Consider the following 22198-nt stretch of genomic DNA (forward strand, 5'->3'; position numbering starts at 1 on the left):
TTTATCCTATGTATATCATCATGGAAAATCCTCCTACATTTTCAATATATATATATATATATATATATATATATATATATATATATATATATATCTTTTCGTGTATTTAACATTCTTAAAGTTTATTTTACACCAGCAATTTAATGAAAATTCCATATCTTTGATAATTTTAAAAGAAAATATTTTAAAATATCATAAAAGTGTATCGAGTCTTGATGGATTATAAAAAAGATTCGAAGTAGACCGTACGACTTCACTATTTCCAGTATGATATATACACCTACACCTATGTCTTAAAAAGAAGAAAAAGAAAGATCAAGAGAAAAAGAAAAAAAAAACTCAAAATCACAGAGGCAAATGATCGTCTTTGTTATTTAGTTTAGAAGAGAAAAATGATGGTGATATGAAAAATCAAGTTTCCACTGTTGCCTCGAGTAGAGAAGCGGAAGACCGACTGTGAAATATGCGCAGACATTCTCTATACACGCGCCGTCGTATGTTTACACGGTTACGTAACGTAAACTACCCCTCTTTTGCTGTCGCTTCGTTGCTTTTCATCCGTGTGAACTACAAGTACGAGGGAACGAGAAAAATGTTTAAAATCTCAGAGTTGAACTACACGGAAAATATAAAATTTGCATCAATTCAATATCGAAACTTATAATTCGACGATAATTCCTTAGAACACCTTCATATTTTATATCTCAAACTTTATTTTTCTTTCTTCTTTTTTCTTTTTCTTTTTCTTTTTTGTTCTTTTTTTTTCAACGTAACTTTATCCCTCAGTCGAAAATTAAAAGAGACAAACAAACAAAATCTATAAATCGAAATAAATTCTCCTTTCATAGTTATTTTTACGTAGATACATATACATAGGTTTGTATGGCTTGCGACTCGGCTTTCACAAGCCGTTTCTCGTTCGTACGTACATAGATACGTACTTACATACATACGTACATAGCTATCGCCATCTTCCTTTATCCGAGAGCTTTCGATAGATATATCAATGTCTCCCGGCTGTGAGCCGGCCGTGACATATAAGTGGCGTAAGAAGGGTCGTTGTGAACGGTTCGATTCAACTTTTCAATACCCCTCTAATACTTTAGCCTATACATTTTCCAAGCGGAGCACAGAGAAAAAATTAAAAAAAAAAAATATTTGATAACTCGATATATAAAGTATTCGTTTATTGGAGAGGTAACGATCATTTATATCTAAAGAAGAACTTATCGATCGTGAATCGATTTATGAAAGAGAATAAAATGAAACGTCGATAGAACTCTTGTGAAAGATTGAAGAATAAGTTAACATATTCGAGAGTCTTTCGAGCGTACTCGTCAAAGATAAATATCTATGGATAAACGTTTATCGTAAAAACGAATCGATCTCTTTCGAAAGAAAAAAAAAAGAAAAAAACAAAAAAAAAAGAGAGGAAAAGAAGAAACGATCGAAGAAAAATTGTTGATCACGTTCGAGCTTGTGACGTCGTAATCCGTTTCTATCCTCGTTATTCTAGAAAAGCGATATTCTTTTGGGTCGCGCATGCGACCACGATTAGAACCGTAAACGCTATACCAAGCTAATCTATTTTCTCTCATCGGCGTCGTCAACGTCGAAATTAGGACGGTCCCTTGATTATAAGCAATCTTTTCTAAACGCTCGATATAGATAGACAACTTTTCTCGTTTTTTTATTATTGTTATAACAATTTCATCATCTTATTATTATTATTATTATTATTATTATTATTATTATTATTATTATTATTATTATTATTATTATTGCAATTTCATCCCTCGATAGGATGAAGGAGTTTCGTTTAATCTTGTATAAAAAAAAAAAAAGAAAAAAGTATTAGTAAAAAAGAAGTTTGAACGAACGTTTATATAAGCACGCGCATCTCAATTCGCATTTGCTATTTACCCCCACAATCTTCGTCGCCCTCGACGTCAACTACGATGAATTAATTTCCTCCTTTTAAATGCGTTCCCTGCACACGTGGACGTTTCCTAATTAATCACGCTTCCTACGCCGAACGTAGTTAACGCGTACGATGGTACATGACGACGAGTGACTCCCATTGCCTCGTTGGTACTCGCCAACAAATTTATTATGCGACATCAACGACGACGACGACGACGACGACGACAAAGATCAGTTTCTACGAAAGCGATTAGAGCCCATTAGAATACAATGGAAAGGCGTATTTACACGTACGCATACAAACGAAATAGATATATCTCTTTGTTTATTTCTTTCTTTGTATTTCGAAGGATTAGAAAAAAATCCAACTTAGAGACTTTTAAACAAGACGATGTAAAGGAAAATACACTGCGAAACATTCCGTGAAGAAAAATAAAAAGAAGAGAGAAATGAGAGAGAGAGAGAGAGAGAGAGAGAGAAACGGTCGAATACGAGCTTTCATCTTTTATTCGCCTTTTTCTCGGAAAGAAAAGAAATCTCATTCGAACGGCGAGAATTCGTAGTTTCGTTCCCATGAAGCAATTTCTCTTTCTCTCTTTCTCTTTCTTTTTCTCTCTCTCTCTCTCTCTCTCTCTCTCTCTCTCTCTCTCTCTCTCTCTCTCTCTCTCTCTCTCTCCCTTTCTTTCTTTTTTTCTTCCACATCGACACAGGCTAGTCGTAAAATTCTTCGAACGAATTCGAAAGGGAAAAAAGTAAAGGAGAGAGAGAGAAAGAGAAAAAGGGAGGGACAGAAAAGAAGAAGAAAGAAATCATCGTAACTTGCGACAATCTCGACGTTAAGGACCGTAGATCTTACCTTAACGGATTCGTTATGGATACTTTAAAAGATCCTCTTTTCAATTTGCACTCTCGTTGAAATTTCGTTGAAATTTGTATTTATTATCGTTGAATTTAGATTTATTAATTCAAAGAGATTTATCTCTTAAAAGGTTTTACAGAAGTTTCTCGTATTTACCCTTCTATAATTACGCGAAATAAACGAGCTAAATCGTTTCGACGTATTGGCTTTTAACGTTCAATAAACAAACCAAAAGAAACTTTGACCTCTAAAATGCTTCGAGACGTTCATCTCTTTTTACGGGGATTTACGTCTGAAGAATCGACGGCACTCCCATCCTCCTCACTTTTCCACTCCCCCTCCCCCTCCCCTTCCCTTCTTTGTCTTCGTAAATGTCCTTTTGGCTCTTTCAACTTTTCTCTTAAACCGTTCACGAAGGCAACATGGAGGTAACACCCTTTTGGATAACGTTTCACGCACCATAGACGATAAACGTAACAACGTCGACTCTACTAACTGTAAACCCCTTTCTCCTTTTTTTCAGATTTCCTTTTTTTCTATTCTCTTTCTTTTTCTGTCTTTTTTTCTTCTTCTTCTTCTTCTTTTTTGCGTGAACATCGAAGAAGAAAAGAAACGTGAAACGAAAGAAGCAGTCCAACGAAATGGAAAGGTCGTTTTCGAAATCGTTTCGTTACACGTGGCTAAACATTTTCAAGAGATTTTGTTCCTATAAATGCGATTAAATGTCTCTTAACGTCTACCTTTCCTCATTTTTGCAACATTAAAAATTATGAGGAAAGTACTGAAGAAACGACAAAAAGTGAAAGAAATTCAAAAGAAAGCGATCATTTCGTTTATGAATATCTCTTTCTCTCTCTCTCTCTTTCTATTTCTCTCTCTTCAGACGTTTTGCAGCAATACAATTTATGATAAATGAATATACATCTTTAAGATAAATACATATATATATATATATATATATATATATATATATATATATATACATCTTTCGTCCTTCTACAACGTTAAAAACTATTATACTAACAGAAACATACAAAAGAAAGTAATCATTTTGTTTATTATCTCCCTTATCTTCCTCTCTCTTTCTTTCTTTATTTTACCATTTTTCAACGATAAATTCTATGATAAGAGCAAAGAAAAAAGAAAAGAACATGAAAGAAACGTAAGAGACAGAAAAAGAGAGAGAGAGAGAGAGAAAGAAAGAGAGACAAAGAGTGAGAAAAAGAGAGATAGAGAGAGAGAGATCATTTTGTTCACTCGACAGGTAAAAGCAAATACCAATGGAATATCGATATTTCAAGACTAGAAAGTTGTTTATATCGGTACGTCCAGAATACAAGGCAAGTATATATCTCCCATAACATCAGTACGGAACATTAAATATAGAGGACAAATGTCAGCCATAGAGATATACATTGTACTATTCCTTCGAATACATTCCATTCAATACATGTTCGATCGTTTCTTAGATCATAGAAACATTATAAAAGAAGACGAACGCACTCGTCAACGTTTGTTAGATCCCTATCGATATCACAGAGGTATCCTTATTGATGATATCCTTACGTTCGATATTTGTAAATAATATCAAACAGAAATCCCATAGATCGTGTTAAATTCATCTTCCATTTATACCACGTGTAAACGAATATAGATACTGTATGTAACCCTGGAAGGGCATTCCATTAGTACAGTATGGCTTAGATGTATGTACTACGTGCGATGCTTTCCGATGAGAAAATAAGACAAGATCGATAAGATTCATATCCCGTTTGGATGATGAAGTAGGATGGCAGCTCGTAATCGAAGTCGTACGCTTCAAGTTCAAACTTCTCGAAAGTTTGTAACACGCGAAATGAAAATAATTAATCGTCTTTCTGTTACTATATAGTATTATTCGTTATCACATTTTCGTATCCTATTTCGAGTCCCTTCGAGAATATAGGACATTGCTTCGTTCGCTTATCTACCCTAACATTTGTATGGTATATACGACCGTTCCACGACGAAGGACAGTAAACACCCTTTCAACAAAATTCTAAGGCGTTGAAAAAAAAGAAATACATAAATAAATAAATAAGTAATAGTTAAATAAAAAAGGTACTCGTCGTAAATGCGATTCGTCGGAAAACTCGTGAGATGATTATCTTGATGAGAAACGATAATAATTTAAAGTAGATAATTATCTAATCACGTATAGTCACTGCTCGTTTACTTCACGTTTATTCTTTAACTAATTTGTTATCTTTGAATTCGATCAACTGATTTCTCTCTCTCTCTCTCTCTCTCTCTCTCTCTCTCTCTCTCTCTCTCTTTCTCTCTCTCTCACTACCTATTTTATAATTAAGGACAATTTATTATATTCTCTTCATAGACCATGAGTAAGCAATCATGGCTGACGTCGTTAGAATTCATTTTAGAAACCATGAAGAATTATGATCTCGGCAAAAGTCACGCTCGTAAATTTGCGGACTGCAATCGGAGGGTAAGAAGGCGGAGGCTAAGAGAGAGAGAGAGAGAGAGATAGACAGAGAGAGAGCGCGAGAGAGGGTGGAAGGGAGAGAGGGAGGAGGTGGAGTTCACGCAGGAACGAAAACGGGTAGGAAGGTAGAGAGAGAGAGAGAGAGAGAGAGAGAGAGAGGGAAGAGAGTGGAATGCAGCGAATGGAGGGCGTGGATCGTTCATCGATTAATTCTTTTGGAGTTTGCAAATTGTTCCGAGTACTACGCCTTCTCCGATTGCAATCTCCGATCGCGTGACTTTCTATGAGAACAACCAAGAGCTTTAGCGATTTACGATCGTATGTTACCTACATATGTTGTTGTTGTTGTTGTTATTGTTATTGTTGTTGTTTTTCTTTATTTTTTTTCCTTTTTTTTTCTTTTTTTTCAATAAAACGCAATTACATCTCCGATTTCGTTTATTGATAACGTGGTAACGTACAACCACATAGGTAAAAAAAGTCGTAACTATTTGAAATTCATTAAAATTTGATATATCGATCTTATTCGTGACGTTTACTTCGAACTATTTCATTATTACGTTTTTATAGTATTGTAATTGATATTGTTCTTATGCTTGAATGTTTTCGTCATGTTTCGAAATTATTTAACCATCTATAATACCATGCAACTTTGAATCTTATCGCTAGCAAGTTAAAATTATTATTTCGTATATCTGAAAGTTTTTTCTTTTGCTGAATATTTTTCAAATATAAATTACATTTAATATAGTATAATCATGCTAATGTAAGTAATATACTGTACCACTTTTCTTCACGTCATATAATTTTTTGATAAACACGACAAAAAATTTGGGTTATCAAGAATTAAATTACTAATGTTCTCGAACGATTAGAATTGAATACTGTGTATGATTAAATAGGAATAACAATATATGAAAATTTCGTAAAAATATAATAGAAAAATAAAATAAAATGAAGAAAAAAGGAAAACAAAGGAGGACAAATAAAAGAAAAAAAGAAAAACAAGTACGATTATTCGGAATAAGAACAATATAAAAGATCTGTTAGTTTTTCGATAATTTGTAAAGTCGTAGCACGCAGCTATAATAAATTCCATTTGGAGTCTGGTCTGATAGGTATAAGTTGTAGTCGAGAAAGACGAAGGACGGACGTGAGGCTCTTTCGTGGAACGAAATTTCATTCGTCGAGCGACGAATACCGAACCATCGCGTCGTGGCACGTTTCGTCTTCTTCTTCTTCTTCTCCTTCCTCCTCTTCCTCTTCCTCTTCCTCTTCCTCCTTTTTCTCTTCTTCTTCTTCTTCTTCTTCTTCCTCCCCTTCATCGTTCGCTTTGAAGCAGAGCGAATTCCAATTTTCGCAATGAGTACAGGCGTATTCGACTTTTAAATGAGTTTTCGCGGCGGAATTCGCAATTACCTGCTTTAGCTAGTAGATGAATCTCTCGCACGTGGACTCATCGAAATCGTATTTGGCATCGAACTTCGGCAAAGCAACTTACTCCGTCTATATTGTCCATCATATTCTATATTATCCTTCTTCCTGGACTTTATTCATTTTTTTCTTTTTCTTTATTACTATTATTTAAAAAATTTTTCTTTTTCTTTAAGAAAAAGAGAGAATGACCGAGGTGTTTAACGAACGAAAGGTGTTTAACGTTCGCTGAGAACTTGGAAACAACGGTGCTGTGGTAGCGAGCAAGCTCATCGAGGACGTGGAAGTGAAAGCTCGGTGGTAGAGGGTGAAGAAACACAAGGGCGTAACGCTCTGCATGCTTATAGGGCTTCCCGCCCCTCTATTGGCCCACTTTACGAGCTCCCGCATGTTTTTTTCTTTACGCTCGTTACAACGCATCGTCGTCGAACCACTACCTTCATCTCTCTCTCTCTCTCTCTTTCTCTCTTTCTTTCTTTCTCTCTAATTCTTTATCTCTCTCTCTCTCTCTCTCTCTCTCTCTCTCTCTCTCTCTCTCTCTCTCTCCAATTCGTTATCTCTTACTCTCTTCCTCTCCCTCTCCTTCTCTTTTTCTCTCACCCTCTCTCTCTCTCTCTCTCTCTTTCTCTCTCTCTCTCTTTCTCTTTCTCTCTCTTTCTCTCGTGTCTCAGCGATCGGAAGTCGAAGGAGTAAAATGGAGGAAAAGTTTAGCGAAGGAAGGTAAAACTTGGCGACGACGGCGCCGTAAAGACGCCGAGACAAGACATGGACTTTCCTTTCTCGAAAGAGAAAGGAAAAGTATCGACCAACGTTCTAGTTCAATTCTCTTCGAAATTGCTCTTTTCGATGGAGCTACTTCGATCGACTAGTAGTTCAATTTAGAGTTCGGATAAACATAACTATAAAAATATTTTGTTTTCTATTTTTTTTTCTTTCTTTCTTTTTCTATTTTCTTTCCTACGATTAGTTTCTCTCGTGTCGACCTTGCAATATCAAATCCAATGGTTGCTTGATAAGATGAAGAGAAGTGAAAATTATGCTCGCCCAAGCGAAAACGATGAATCTTCCCTTGTCCTTTCATATTCTTCGTAGCTTTTTACTGACTGAAGGAAAAAGATCGTCAGAGGATCGTTAATAAATCATAACGTATAGCTAGACAGCAATAATCTTCTTAATACTATTTTCTACTTTACATTATTTACTTCATCTCATCAGAAACACTGACATATACATGTGTGTATATATGTATATATACACGTGTGTATGTAAGTTTATTAATTTTTTATTTGCAATTATAAGACGATTATTCGATATACGTATATATCTACAATTAATCGAATAATTGATTAAACAGTTTTAAAAAGGATGTTAAAATATTTTTAACATCTGACACTTTTAGCATGAATAAAATATTATTAGAATAAAACGGCATATAATAAATAAATAATACATCAGGAGCACATTTTAATATTTTGCCTCTCTCAAATATTTGTTTGAATATTCAAACAAACTAAACGTAGAACGTACGACGTGTACATCAGTAAAATCCCCATGTAAAGATAAATTAGTTTTTCAGTTATCGGGAAAAGTGAATTTTCTCTGGCAACACCTAATATTTTTCGCGAAAGGAAAGAGAAGAAAAAGTCGTCGTCAAGATGAAACGATTCGCTCGTGTAAGGAAGAATAAATCTTTGACTTCGTCGCGAACTCGATGAAAAAGGAAATAAGAGAAAAATCGAAAGATCTTAGGACGTGCGGGTGCTTTGTCGATATTCTTCGCGAATTCTAAAGAGGAATGATGTAAAAAAATGTCAAACACTGAAACGTCGCCAAAAGGAGAGAAAGAGAGAGAGAGAGAGAGAGAGAGAGAAAGAGAAAGAAAAAAATGAAAAAGAAAAGAAAAGAAACGAAACGAAACGAAAGAATAGCGAATAGAAAGGGAGGCATAGGAAAAGCGTAGCTAATGGGCTCGTAAAGGTAAAATTACACGTACAAACTCCATAGCACGAATTTCCACGAACACGATCTCTATTACAGCAACCCACTGACCTACATTCGTTTAGGTTTTTTCTTGCATAATTTCCCGAAAAATAACCCGTTACGATTTCGAGCTGTTTCTACTTGCGAAAAACATTTCGTAGTTGCTCGGAAATAACACGTATAGATGTATATCCATGTTTTATCTAAATAGTATTTGTTCATGTTACTAGTCATGATAAAAATCAATGAACATTCGATCTTTTATAGTAAAAAATCAAAAATTGTACAATGAAATATTCTGATAAAATATTAGAATATCTTCTTTCTTTTTCTTTTTTTTTTCTTTAACGTAGTCGAACACACATTTCTTGTGTTTCTACTTTGAACTAATTTTGATTCCTTATCAGTCTTCATATACTCAACTATTTGTAAATCAGATATGATCTGTACGAAGATTAATGTGTAACTAAATATTCGATTAATATCTACAATCCATTTTCTCAAAAACTAAATGTTACGTATAAAAACTAAATGTTATAAAAGAACAAAAAACATATTCTATAATTTGAATTAATTTTGTTGAGAGTAATTAAATGGTGATATGCTGATTGTAAAATAATAATTTTATCATCTTGTATATACCTATCTACGTACTTCATATCTACAAAAATAAATGCTTTTATACGAGTTGGTTATTACTGTATTATATTTATCATGGAATATCAAAAATTCTCTATGACTTTTTTAGTTCTCGTCGTCCCTTTTTATGGGGTGCGAAACGAAAACAAGCTCGTGGCAAAGCTCGAGATATCACCCTCTTATATCCGGTTCTTTTTCTTCTTTCTTTCAAGCTCGAGGCGATACGTGGTGATTTTTATCGATCTTCTTTCGTACCTATCGTTCGCTTAATCATTGCACGCTAAGTCGACACGCCAAGTCGTCGAACTCACTCGCTTATCACTCGAGAACTCTTTAAGTTATCGACTTTTTTTTCTTTTTTAAAGAAAAAAAAAAAGAACACGCACACACAAGACAAAAAAGCAAATAACAACTGAAAGTAAAAAAGATCAGAAAAAGAATAAAAATGTTTATCGTCAAGAATCATCAACGTCGCGTGATTTTTCATAATCCTCATACTTATGTACATACATACATACATACATATAACACATAAGTACGTACGTATATTAACAATGAAGTCAGCATACTTATAATTGATTGCGAGTAAGAGTTTTTGACGTTACATATCTGTAATACGAAGAAAAATCTCTTCTCGCCCACGTAATTGCCGATTGCGACGTGATAAATCTCGATTATCCTATTATCCTTTCCGTTGACGTCATTACGTCGTTTAGATATTTTATCTGGACATATATGTATACGAGATAGAGAGAGAGAGAGAGAGAGAGAGAAAGAGAGAGAAAGAGAGAAAGAGAGAAAAGTGATAAACTCACTCGGTTTGATTATCCTCAAAAGTGAGAGATCCTTCGGTGTGAACATACTGCTTTCCTGGTTTCGCAGTTCCTTCGATCGTACGATAAGGAATGATGACGCGTCCTCTGGCGCCACTGTATCTCACCACCCGCAAAGGATATTGTCCGACGCTTTCTACGAGCTCGATGTCCCTCTCGGGAAAGCCAAATATTCCGCTGTGATCGTCGTCCAAAATCATCACCGTCGCTAAGCTTGGTGACACCAACATGGCCGGCTGCGAAACGTTGCTCAATCTGGAAAGTCATAGAAATTTTTCTTGAACCTTTCTGCCACGTCAAAGATTTCGTATCCCTTTTTCTTTCATTTTGGTTAAAAAAAAAAAAAAGTAAAAAGAAATTAAAAAAAGAGAAAGCAAAATCTATCCAATCGGAGAAACTTTCAAGTGGACTTTTAAGCGAACTTTGAGAACGTTCGACTTTTATTTATGAAGGTAAAGAAAACAAAGTCGCGGGTACTTAGGTCGATATCATTTTTATATTAAAGAAGAAGAAGACGAAGACAAAGAAGAAGAAGAAAAAGTGTGAAAGTATTCGTCTTTCGTTAGTGAGAGATATGCGTCAGTGGTGCGAGAGTGGCTCGTTCCACAAACGAGCAATTTGGTAGCTCTTAATCCGAGTAGGAAGTACTTGTCTGAAGCATCACCGCTATGCTCTACTCGTCTCGACGCGGCTCTACTGTACTTCTTCTTCTTCTTCTTCTACTTCTTCATCTTCTTTTACTACTACTACCTCTTATTCTTCTTTCGCGGCTAAAACTAGTAGATAAGGACTCGAGTTTTCACAGCTAAAAGTGTCGGTTATCGAGCTTGATGAAAAAAACTAGTAGGAAAGAGATCTAAAGTGAAATGAAATCGTGAAAAATATCGTTTTCTTTCTCGAAAATGTTTTTTTTTTTGTTCCTTTCTTATCTTCTTAAACGTAAGATTTGAAAGAGTTGGAGATTTTGAAAAGAATCTTACCTGACGTAAAAATGTTCGTCCTCCTCGAAAAGCTCGTCGTCTATAACGGAGAGTTGTATCGTTTTCTTGGTCTCGCCAGGTTCGAAGGTCAAGGTGCCTTTGGCACTAACGTAATCAGAGCCAGCCTCGGCGGAGCCATCTTCGGTGGAATAATCGACGGTACAGGATTTGTTCAGATCTCCGCCAGCTCTGGTGACACCGATCTCAAAAGTACCGACGTTCTCCATCACCGTGTAATGTCCTGGCTCGAAGAAGATTCTCATCGCGTTTACGTTTTCGATATCGATACTCTCGGCCTCGGCCTTCTGTAACTCGGCCTTGACCTCGCTAAGATCACTTTGAGCTCTCTCGCTGATCTTCCTACTGAGATTACCAGCGCCGACCATTTTCCTAGTAGCTTGGACCCTGTAGAACGCTCTACTCTTTGGTCCCTTACCGAGTACTTCCTCGTGCGCCATCACTTCGAGTTGTTCCAACGGCAATGTTGGATGCTTCTTTCTAAGTTCCCTCAAGGTATTAATATAATCCCGACGTGTTTGCTCGAACTCCCGCGCTTCCGGCGTATCAGCGTCGGCCAACCGATCGACCGTATGAAAGCTATCCTGTTGTGGTTTTATCTCGAGCTCGACTCCGCCGTCGGAATCGCCTGCCTCCGCCTGAACGATTACTCCTCTCTTGTTCATTCGGTAGCCCTTATGCAGATACTTGTAGATGAGTAAACGTCGATCGGCTACGTAAGCGGTTAATACGGTCGCAGGAAAAAATGTAAACGTCAATATCCCTTCCCATACTTCGAGAACGCCCGGACTCGAGACCGCTAGTATCACGTAGAGCCACACGTAAGCGAATATGCTCCACGTGGCCGTCACGAAGAAGACCCGTAGATGCTTAATCTTTCGCGTCTCGCCGCTCGGTATTACGAACACACAGAGGGAGATGATCACGAAGAGATTGTATGCCGCCGAGCCGACGATCGTACCCGGACCTAATTCGCCCGCTTGAAAGTTTTTCGCCCAGATCTCAATGATCGAGAGAAGTATTTCGGGCGCGCTACTACCAAGAGCCATCAAGGTTAAATTAGCCACAGTTTCGTTCCAAACTCGAACGATGACTATCGTTGGCTCTCTACCCTGTCGGCGTACGACCAATTCCTTTTCCTTCGACGTGATTACCTCGATCGCTGCCATAAACCGATCGCTAATGATCGATACACCGATGAACAGATACAAAAGCAGAAAGAAATAAACGACTCCTCGAAAGATCACGTCTATCAGATGTAGGTTCTCTATGGGTGTCCACATCGGTATCATCAAACCCGGTTCGCAGCGTACCGTATAATTTCCTGACATCTTGCTTCTTTTTTACTTTCTTTCTTTTCTCTTTCCTTTCTCCTTCCTCTCTTCCTTCCTTCCTTACTTTTCTTTTCTCTTTCTTCTTCCCACCCTTTTTCTTTTATCTCAGTCGGACAGAATCTCTTCGAGACGCTACCGGCGATCTTCACTCTACATTTCTACACGTTCAAAAGGCTATACGACTTTGATCGTTACAATGAGGGTTGGTCCATCCTCGTTGATCAGCAAACGACACTTTCACTCGCACTCCCTATAAGCGACCGATCGCAAAAGATCGCGCACGCCCGCGCGCGTTCTCTCTGCGAAGCCCCGGACGAATGTCCCGATAGCCGGTCTTTTGTGGATGTATATGACTGTATATACGTGTATTGATGCGTGCGTTATGTACGTGTGTGTGATGCGTGCGTTTGTGAGTATATATGTATGTATGTATGTATCTATGTATGTATGTATGTATGCGGGTGTGTGTGTTTTAGTGTGCGTGCGTGCGTAAGTGCGCGCGCGAGTAAGCGGGGGTAAGCTCGGCTACCGAGGGCTACCCTCGGTTTTTTCACCACCGCGGCAGTGTGCTCCCATGGCGAAGAGAGAAAGAGAGACAGATAGAGAAAGGGAGAGAAAGAGAAAGAAAGAGAGAGAGAAAAAGAATTCTTCGGCCACGAGCCGGCAAAACCGTACGGGGCCGCGTTCGAACGAACACTGAAAGAGCCTGTCGGTGGAGAGCGAATGAACGAAAGAGAGAGAGAGAGAGAGAGAGAGAGAGAGACAGACAGACAGAAAGACAGAGAGAAAGAGAGAGAGAGATAGTAGTGGGAGGTACAGTCTCTGTCTCTCAGCAATCCCGAGTGGCGGCGGCGGCGGCAAGCCTTCGTCGGCCGGCTTCCCTTGCGCGCTTTCGCTCCGCTCACATCTTATCGTCCCCGTCGCTCTTTCTGCAAGCCGCGAGCTTGCGGAGCCAACTCCCACCCTTTTTTCCTTCGTTCTTTCTCTCTCTCTCTCTCTCTCTCTCTCTCTCTCTCTCTCTCTCTTTCTCTCTCTTTCTCTTTCTCTCTCTTTCTCTCTCTCTCTCACCCACCCTCCCTCTTTACCTCATGACGCGCACGCTTCCATCGCGTCCCTGCCAACCTTCAACGCAACGAAGAAAGCGCATGCGTTCCCACCTATTCGTTGTCCACCCTCTTTCTATACCGGCCAAGCGACACCCAAGTAACTCGGCTCAACTCGGCCTAGCTCGACCCTGTTCGGCACTGCTCGGCTCGAGTTTCCCACCCGTTCGACGTCTACCACGACCCGCCCGGACTCTTTTGCCCATTACTTCGCCTTGTCTCGTCTACCTATCGTCTCCCAAACTTTTATTCTTTCTACTTGATTTTCCTCTCGATAAATCCCTATCTTCATTTATCTTTTTATCAGATCTTCCTACCGGTAAATTTTCGATCGCGAAAGAATTATTGGTACTCCTTCATTATTCGTAGAAAAAGGACCCTCACTCTTATTACTCTTCTTCCACGAGTCGTAATCGTACGTTTACTTGATATCCGTAATATTTTTGATATATACTTATATATTTTATACGTACGTATATATATCGTCAAAAAGATTTATATATTTCGTTTCTTATATGTTTATTAGATCGTAAAATCTTATATTACGTAATTTTTTTTGATAATTAGTAGAATATATTATATATATTATATACTTTTATATATAATATTCTCTTTGTAAAAAGAAAATGTTCAATTTGTAATATGTTTCAACGATTAAAATATGAAACGTGTTGTTTTATTCTTTTTTCGTTTCTTTCATAATGAATAATATAGTTTTTAAATATTATACATTAATATTATTTTGTCTTTTATCTTAAATTAAATAATTATGAAACATTTTTAAATATTATGTATTAGTTTCGAAGGAATTAAATATGGAGCCAAAAAGCATTGAAATTGAGTATAGCCATCTCGTGTTATGTAACACTGTCCTTCTATTATACTCTAAGGTTTTTAAAGAGTGAGGATATACAGGTATCTACGTATACCTACAGAATAAATCATAAATAAAATATTTTGTTGGTAACATATCTAAAGAGTTAAAATTATTTGTGTTATGCGGAGTCGATAACTTATCGACCTAGGTCGATATAACATCGACATTAATTTATCGACAGTGTAAAATGTCGAAGTTTATTGTTAATCCATTTATATTAATTTAATGTTTTAATCATCAAGCATTTTTTTAATTAGTAATATAAATATAATAAAAGAATAACATTTTAATGAGAATTATTTTTATTTATAATTACAAAATTATATGCAAATATGCTTTATGCAATCTTATGTGTATTAAATAAGATTTGTACAATATTATTAATCTTATAAAAATGAATGTAATAATATTCTGCAAGAATGATTTAAAAACATATAATTAATCCAAAAGAATTAATTCTTATTGCTTAAACAAATCTAAGATAATCTAGATTTGTTTATGTTTGTTTGTTTGTTTGATGAAATTTTCATAAACATAACCTAATTTTTCTTTAATTTTACGATAATGTTCTTGTAACAGAAATGGGATCTTGTAAAACTTTCCGTGACAGCCTCATATAACCTGAAACTGGATCTCGGCCAAAATATTTAACTTTTATTTCCTGTCCAACTTCTAAACCGAGAGCACTAGGATGAAACACTTTACGTTGATCTAACTGAGAAGTAGGTAATAACGTAGGTACCATATTGGAATAAAGCGTGATCATAACACCAGTTTCTCGAATTTCTACTATCTTTGCAGTGTATATAGTTCCAAACTCTAATACAGGTTCACGATCCTTTTGTAACGTCTTTTCTATTATTTCTTTGGCTTCTTTTAAAGCGGATTCGTTAGGTGCGAATAAAGTATATATATCATCGTCCTTTGGATATACCTAATAACAATAACAAAAACAAATAATTTTATATAATGCATAGAAAATATAAGAATTATTATCTTATATATAAACAATACATACGTGAACACCAGTTTCGATCAGAAGTTTCTTTAGATTTGTACCACCTACTCCAAGAAATTTTCCTCTTTGATGTACAGGAATTTCTATGTCCTCTACTACTGGCATCTTATCGTTATGATCTTTTCGCGGCTGTAATAGTACTTTATCCATTATTGTGATGATTTTTTGATTAGCAATCTTAGCTTGATCGATAGCTTCCATTATGATTTTTAAAGGGACACCTGTAATTTTTATATCAGCTTGCAAAGCCGTGAAACCTTTTCTTCCTCCAGCTATTTTAAAGTCCATATCCCCTAAATAATCTTCCATACCCTAATAAAATAATGTTTAAATCGTAATAAAAAACTTAATAATTCACATATCATTAAATTAAATATAAAATGCTTACTAATATATCAGTTAATATCCTGTAATCTTGAATCTCAGAGGGATTTTGGTCATTGTATTGAGTTATCAAACCCATAGCAACACCTGAAACTGCTGATGAGATCGGTACTCCCGCATCCATAAGAGCTAAACTCCCACCACATACAGAAGCCATAGATGAAGAACCTTTTCGTAAACAGCATAATATTAATTTAAAATTTATCATAATTTCCCTGTACTATATAATATCAAAATATCTACCATTTGATTCAAGTACTTCGCTAGTCAATCTTACTGTAAATGGATAATCCTTTGGAAGAACGGATCTTAATCCCTTCTCTGCTAATGCTCCGTGTCCCATTTCTCTACGCCCAACAATCCCTATACGTCCTGTATCACCAGTCGCGTACGGAGGAAACTCATAATGTAGAAAGAAATTCTTCTCTTTCATACCGCTACAAACATATAAATAAATATTAAAAAACAATATATTTATGAATTATATGTATCTATGCTATTTTATATTGCATATATATATATATATATATATATATATATATATATATATTATATATATATTATATATATACCTTATTAACATAGACGCCGTATCCATCTTAAGAGCACTTTCCAAAGAGTCCAATGTAACAGTGCACAAAACCTGTGTTTGACCTCTCTGGAAAAGCGCAGAACCATGAAGAGGTTTAAATAAATCTACTTGACAGTCAATTTTTCTTAGTTCTTGCAGGTCACGACCGTCACACCTTCAATGTATCTTATTTTAGATGACGTATCGTACAAATATTAATAATATTGATACAATTAGTTCTATAAAATTATTATATATGTACCTTACATTAGTTTCAAAGATGAGTGATCTAAAAATCTGTTTAACAAACTTATAAAATATATTTTCTATATTTTTTTCATGTACTTCAGGATACTTTTCCTTAATAATATCAGTTATATGGACAAGAATGTCTTTGATAGCATTGTCTCTGGATAACTTGTCATGTTCAAAATTTGTCAATATTTTTCGTATATTTTTTTCTGAATTCATCCGTATGCATTCTGTTATATCATCTACATCTTGAATGTTAGCAACAGTAAAGTTCATTTTTTTCTTACCATATTTCTTTTGCAATGTAGTAATAGCATGAATTATACACTGGCATTCTTTAACACCTTGTTTTATCGCCTTCTTTAAATTATTTACATTAATATTATCACCAAATCCTTCTAACATAACAACGTAATTATTATTCATTGCAGTTACAACAAGATTTAGTGTACTTTCTTGCATTTCTCGTCTAGTAGGATTTATCTTTAATACGTCATTTATCATTCCAACTCTTACTGCACCAACAGGACCATTCCATGGAATATCGGATAGACTCAAAGCAGCAGATGCACCATTAATAGATATTACATCTGGATCATTAATTCCATCAACAGCAAGTGTGTTACATACTAGTTGTGTTTCTAAGTTCCATCCTTGTGGAAACAATGGTCGTAATGATCTATCTACTAATCTACTTGTAAGAATTTCATGTTCTGTTGTTCCTATATCTCTTCTCATGAAATTGGTTGGTATACGACCAACAGCTGCAGATTTTTGTTTATAATTTACAGTTAAAGGAAGTATAGATTCGTTACTGCTAATCTTACTACAGACTGCTGTGACCATAACGGATGTATCTCCGATAGATACAACTGCACTACTATTGCTAAGTTGAGCATATTTCCCACCAGAGATGATAAGATGACTCCTATATGAGAAAAAAACAAAATTAATTTTTATTATATACTGATCAGAGTATTATATTCTTATTTATATATATATGTATATTTATATATAATCTTATTTATATATGTATGTATGTATGTATGTATAAAGCTATATACTTATTAATGAAATAATTAAATAATAACAAAAAGTGAATGATATTATTATTAGTAATTATCACAAATAAAATAAGAATTTGTAACATATAATACATTCAATAATAAGAAATGAGATAATAAGAGGTTAGATATATTTTTACCCATTAGAAAATTGTACTTCGGTATTAAATTCAGTATTATTGAAATTACTGACAGCTCTTTTAAATTTCGGATAGATGATATTGTTACGATATTTTTTATAACAAAAAGATCGTAATTTACCATATCTAAATAACCTACAATTCGCAGTAACTATCATCTTTCTTGAAGGATCATCAGATTACGAATAGACATCCGTTTCGGATATTTAGTAAACATCCGATTTTAATTATTACGCTTACCGCTAGAGGGTAGTATTAGCATTTTCTGTTTGTTCGACAGAACTAATACATCTTACGAGTAAATAAATAATCGTTAGTTGACTTCGTATGATTTAATAGTAATTTTAGTTAAGAAATTGATGAAGAAATATATCGTTATTAATAATTAATTGATATATACTAATATTATATATTATATAGTTTTGAAAAAAAATCGAAAATTTGTAACAATGTATATAAAATTACTGAACGTAATAATATAAACAAGCGATTTACAAAATGAATTTCTTAACGCGTGTTGTTCTATTTAATAGACCTATTGTGAAAAATACGATTTATCCAAGTTATAGATTAGTACACGCGTATCAACGAGATCAAAGATCAAATTATCCTAAAGTATATGACAGGCGACCTGAGAATAAAAAATTGAATCTTTTACAACAAGCAAAGAAAGGTTACTTTCATTTGAAAGAAGAATTAGCTTTGTTAAAAAAAGAAACAAAAGAATTAATCAAAGGTAAAGATTTTTTTCATCCATCAGATGAAATAGACATTGTTTGGGATTTTAATGGTAATGAAAAATCTTTGGATTCATGGTTAATTGTATGCGACAGTGATTATAATGAAGGTTATTCGACTTGCAAGTGAGTATATGATCTGTTTGCTAATTCTATGTGGTTTAATGTAAAACTTTGAAAAAGTTTTATATTAAAAGATTTTACATTTTTATAGATTAGAATTAAGTCCAGAGGGGAAAGCTGTTTTTTCTGGTCAATTAGATTTTAGAATTCCAAAAGATGGTAAAATAATTAACGCAGGTTACTGCGCTCTTAAAACAGCAACGTTCAGGAAAAGTTTTAAACGAGAAACAAGGTTAGATTGGCATCTATACAATCATCTTATTATGCGTGTAAGAGGAGATGGTAGAACTTATATGATCAATATTGGAACAAAAGGTTTATATGATATAAATTGGAATGATTTATATAATTATGTAATGTATACAAGAGGTGGTCCATATTGGCAATATGTGAAAATACCATTTTCAAAATTCTTTTTGTCTAGTCATGGAAGAATACAAGACGATCAAGTACCTATACCTTTAAATAATATATCAAGTTTTGGTATTATTGCTTCTGATAAGATTCCTGGCCCTTTTAAGCTGGAGATAGATTATATCGGCTTAGTTTATGATCCCTTTGAATGGGAAGAGTTTGCTTATGAAATGTATAAAGTAGATGATGTTCTATTTTAATAAGGCCAATTTACATAGATTAATTAGTGTAGATATACATATACAAGTTTATTAACTAATATATTTCTCTGTAAACATTATAGTACTTGAATATCGATATGCAAAATAGTATATGTAAAAAATTGCAATAATAAATTTGTACATAAGATTCGATAACTGTACATTACTCATCTGCTATTAAGTAATGATAATGGAAAAATAATATTTATTATGACCGTGTTGAAACTTTTTTCTTTCTAAGAAATTTATACGTATTCCTAGATGTCAAATAACTAATACCTCCAGCAAGCGTTGATATTGCAGTTATATAGCATAAACATTGAAGAACAGGATGGTTTACAAAATGAAAAACAGGAGCTGCTACAGTCCCAGCAGCAAAAGACAACTGAACTGCTGTATTCAATTTACTCGCAATAGTAGGCGCTAACTGTACTGTCGCATGTGTAGGATCAAAATATCTTGCCAATGTTTTCTAGAAGATGGGAGAATAATTATGGGAAAAAATGTTTTTATACCAAAGAGTTTTAGGAAAAAAACTTCTATTACATACGGGTGCAGGTAATGATCGATATCTGATGTAAGATGCCGCAACAACTAGAGCAATATCTCTTGCAACAACAAGACATGTAAGAGGCACTGGTATTAATCCTACCCATGCCAAAGACAGAAAGAGTGTTCCTACAAGTAATTTATCAGCAACAGGATCCAAAAAACTGCCAAGTTTAGAAGCTTGCGATGACCATGTTCTCGCAATCCATCCATCAGCTAAATCGCTAACTCCTGCAAATGCCAATAGCCATAGTGCTACCTATAATTTTTAGAAGATGTCATATTTTATTTGTCAAATAATAATCATTTAGTAAATCATTTTTTCTTAAGAGAACAAACTTACCTGGTAATCTTGTGATAGTATTAAATAACTTAAATAAGGCGATGTAACCATACGACCCACACAAAGAAGATTGGGAACAGTCCATATATTTTCTCTTTCAATTATTCCTTCTACTTTTTTTTTTGTTTCTTTAATATCTTCCAATATACGTGCCTTCAATGCTTTCCTTTTTATAGTACGATCTTTCGAATTAATAGCATTTTTATGGCTAGTATGTTTAATGCAATAAAACTTTGTTTGACACCTTAAGTATCTTTTCAAATATTGTTCTAAGAGACATTTAGTTAGTATTCTAGTCTGTCTCAGTTGTAATATCGTAATGAAACTCATAATTATTTGTCCCTATTTTTTCAATTCAATAGGAAAAACATTATATCATATATAATCAACACATCGTATAATCAACATGTTTTCTTTAATATTCGCTTGATTACGAAATGTTATTTTTAGGTTATAATTAACAATTTATAACACGTAATAATTGAAACTTACCTTTTATAGTGAGATTTTAAATGAGGTTAATCCGTTCATAATAAAATATTTTATTTATTAGGATTACATACGAAAATCTGTATCAAAATCACATTTTAACCTTATTATATCTATAACTTTACAATGTTGTCTCATATTCGAGAGACATGTTGGAAAGATTCCGATAACTATGATCGACGAGCGCTGTAAACGAAATTGAACTTTTCTCAATAATTTATAAAATTTTCTTATTACGAATTAATTGAAAAAAAAAAAACGATGTCAGAAGAATACTTATTGTCCAAGTGAAATTCGATTAATATGAATAACGATGATTGTTTAAAGTTATAAGATTTAAAGCATAATTACCGAATGGTATGCACGATAATGTTGCAAATTAAATAAGACAATTCCAAGTTTTAATATTTTTTCTCCATTCTTCGTTTTTATTTTATCTGTATAGAAATAGTTTTACCGCGGAACTAAAGATTATCAAACATTCGATTTTTTTCATCAAAAAATAAAAAATGGTTTGCATTTTCAAAAATAGAAATGTTATCGTTTTATAAAAGTCGATTAACGAAACAGAGTCAATATTGTTGTAAACAATAATCTTACATTTATTTTCATTGTTTCAATTAAACGTTTTATTTATAAATCGAAGGTCTACATTTTAATACGGTATTTCTAGATCATCGTAACTACGACCTTGAATTGAACCTCGATGTCCTCGATCGATTCTTTCGAGATTTTCAAGCACCATCTAGCGGTAAAATTTGAAAAATAATTTTGGAAGCATATCCCTAGTAGATAGGCTACACACCATACATAAGTGTATAAAAAATGAAACTTTAAAATGCGCGTATTTTGATAAATATTTCCAGTAAAAACTATGCAGTATAAAATTATATTAATAAAATAATTCATAATTTATTAATGTAAAAAATCTAATATAAAATATTTTGTTCTAATTAATACGATTAAATCATATCTTAGTTCATTCCTTTAAAAAGAGATTTAGAATATAAAGAAAGAATTACGTTCACATTTTGTAGATAGATTTACATAAAATTTGTCTTTAGATAGACAGTCGTTTTTGAATTGGTCTATAGATATCTAAAAAAGTCAAACTTTATCCGAAAGAGAAGCACTTTACGTTATCTTCTCATAATGCTATATTTCTTGATTTAGAACACTCGCTCGTTGATTCGAGAATGATCCCAATAAAAACTAGGTAAATCGTAACAAATTGAAAAGGATATAATTAGAAATAAAGAAAAAAAAATAGAGAAAACGAGAGAAATATAGATAAAGAGGTAAAAATGAATAAAGGAGAAAGAAGAAGATAGGATAGAGAGGAGTGATCGGTCGGTCGGTCGGTCGGTCGGTTGGTTGGTCAGGCGGTCGGTCGGGTGGTCGATCAGTCGGTTGCACGTTGATCGTGGAAAGCAGAGTGTTTAGGAACGGTAA

General features: G+C 34.3%; 4 protein-coding genes across 9 annotated transcripts in view; 1 reads left to right on the forward strand and 3 right to left on the reverse strand.

The window, feature by feature from the left end:
• LOC127065650 (sodium/calcium exchanger 1) overlaps positions 1–13516 on the reverse strand; it is a 77856-nt gene extending 64340 nt beyond the window's left edge. The window contains exons 1-2 of one of the 3 annotated variants that reach the window (XM_050998336.1): positions 11131–13512; positions 10133–10405 (exon numbers count right to left, since the gene is read on the reverse strand). In XM_050998336.1, the coding sequence (XP_050854293.1) occupies positions 10133–10405; positions 11131–12479 (1622 nt within the window). In that variant the 5' untranslated portion in view covers positions 12480–13512. Of the gene's footprint in view, positions 1–10132; positions 10406–11130 lie in introns of all 3 variants that reach the window. The other 2 variants (XM_050998430.1, XM_050998513.1) reach the window with 2 other exon arrangements.
• A 1230-nt stretch (positions 13517–14746) lies between these two features.
• Positions 14747–18201, reverse strand: LOC127065866 (polyribonucleotide nucleotidyltransferase 1, mitochondrial). 2 transcript variants are annotated; one of them, XM_050998860.1, is made up of 7 exons: positions 17892–18201; positions 16698–17615; positions 16437–16610; positions 16108–16301; positions 15869–16032; positions 15481–15792; positions 14747–15396 (listed from the first exon to the last, which is right to left on the reverse strand). In XM_050998860.1, the coding sequence occupies exons 1-7, from the start codon at positions 18047–18049 to the stop codon at positions 15019–15021; spliced, it is 2298 nt and encodes a 765-aa protein (XP_050854817.1). In that variant the 5' UTR covers positions 18050–18201; the 3' UTR covers positions 14747–15018. The 2 variants fall into 2 exon arrangements, with proteins under 2 accessions (XP_050854817.1, XP_050854907.1); XM_050998950.1 differs by having other exon boundaries at positions 18013–18101.
• Positions 18202–18207: 6 nt separating this feature from the next.
• On the forward strand, positions 18208–19513 carry LOC127067227 (complex I intermediate-associated protein 30, mitochondrial). Of its 2 annotated transcripts, XM_051002057.1 has the most exons (3): positions 18208–18754; positions 18843–19066; positions 19176–19313. In XM_051002057.1, the coding sequence occupies exons 1-3, from the start codon at positions 18390–18392 to the stop codon at positions 19214–19216; spliced, it is 630 nt and encodes a 209-aa protein (XP_050858014.1). In that variant the 5' UTR covers positions 18208–18389; the 3' UTR covers positions 19217–19313. The 2 variants fall into 2 exon arrangements, with proteins under 2 accessions (XP_050858014.1, XP_050857924.1); XM_051001967.1 differs by having other exon boundaries at positions 18210–18754; positions 18843–19513.
• A 47-nt stretch (positions 19514–19560) lies between these two features.
• On the reverse strand, positions 19561–22179 carry LOC127067334 (probable cardiolipin synthase (CMP-forming)). 2 transcript variants are annotated; one of them, XM_051002249.1, is made up of 5 exons: positions 21098–22179; positions 20750–20932; positions 20258–20599; positions 19916–20173; positions 19561–19837 (listed from the first exon to the last, which is right to left on the reverse strand). In XM_051002249.1, exons 3-5 carry the CDS (start codon positions 20585–20587, stop codon positions 19574–19576), a joined length of 852 nt encoding a protein of 283 aa, XP_050858206.1. In that variant the 5' UTR covers positions 20588–20599; positions 20750–20932; positions 21098–22179; the 3' UTR covers positions 19561–19573. The 2 variants fall into 2 exon arrangements, with proteins under 2 accessions (XP_050858206.1, XP_050858133.1); XM_051002176.1 differs by lacking the exon at positions 21098–22179 and having other exon boundaries at positions 20750–20945.
• Positions 22180–22198: the final 19 nt, after the last annotated feature.

Source organism: Vespula vulgaris, chromosome 1 (genome assembly GCF_905475345.1).
Source record: "Vespula vulgaris chromosome 1, iyVesVulg1.1, whole genome shotgun sequence".
NCBI lineage: Eukaryota > Metazoa > Arthropoda > Insecta > Hymenoptera > Vespidae > Vespula > Vespula vulgaris.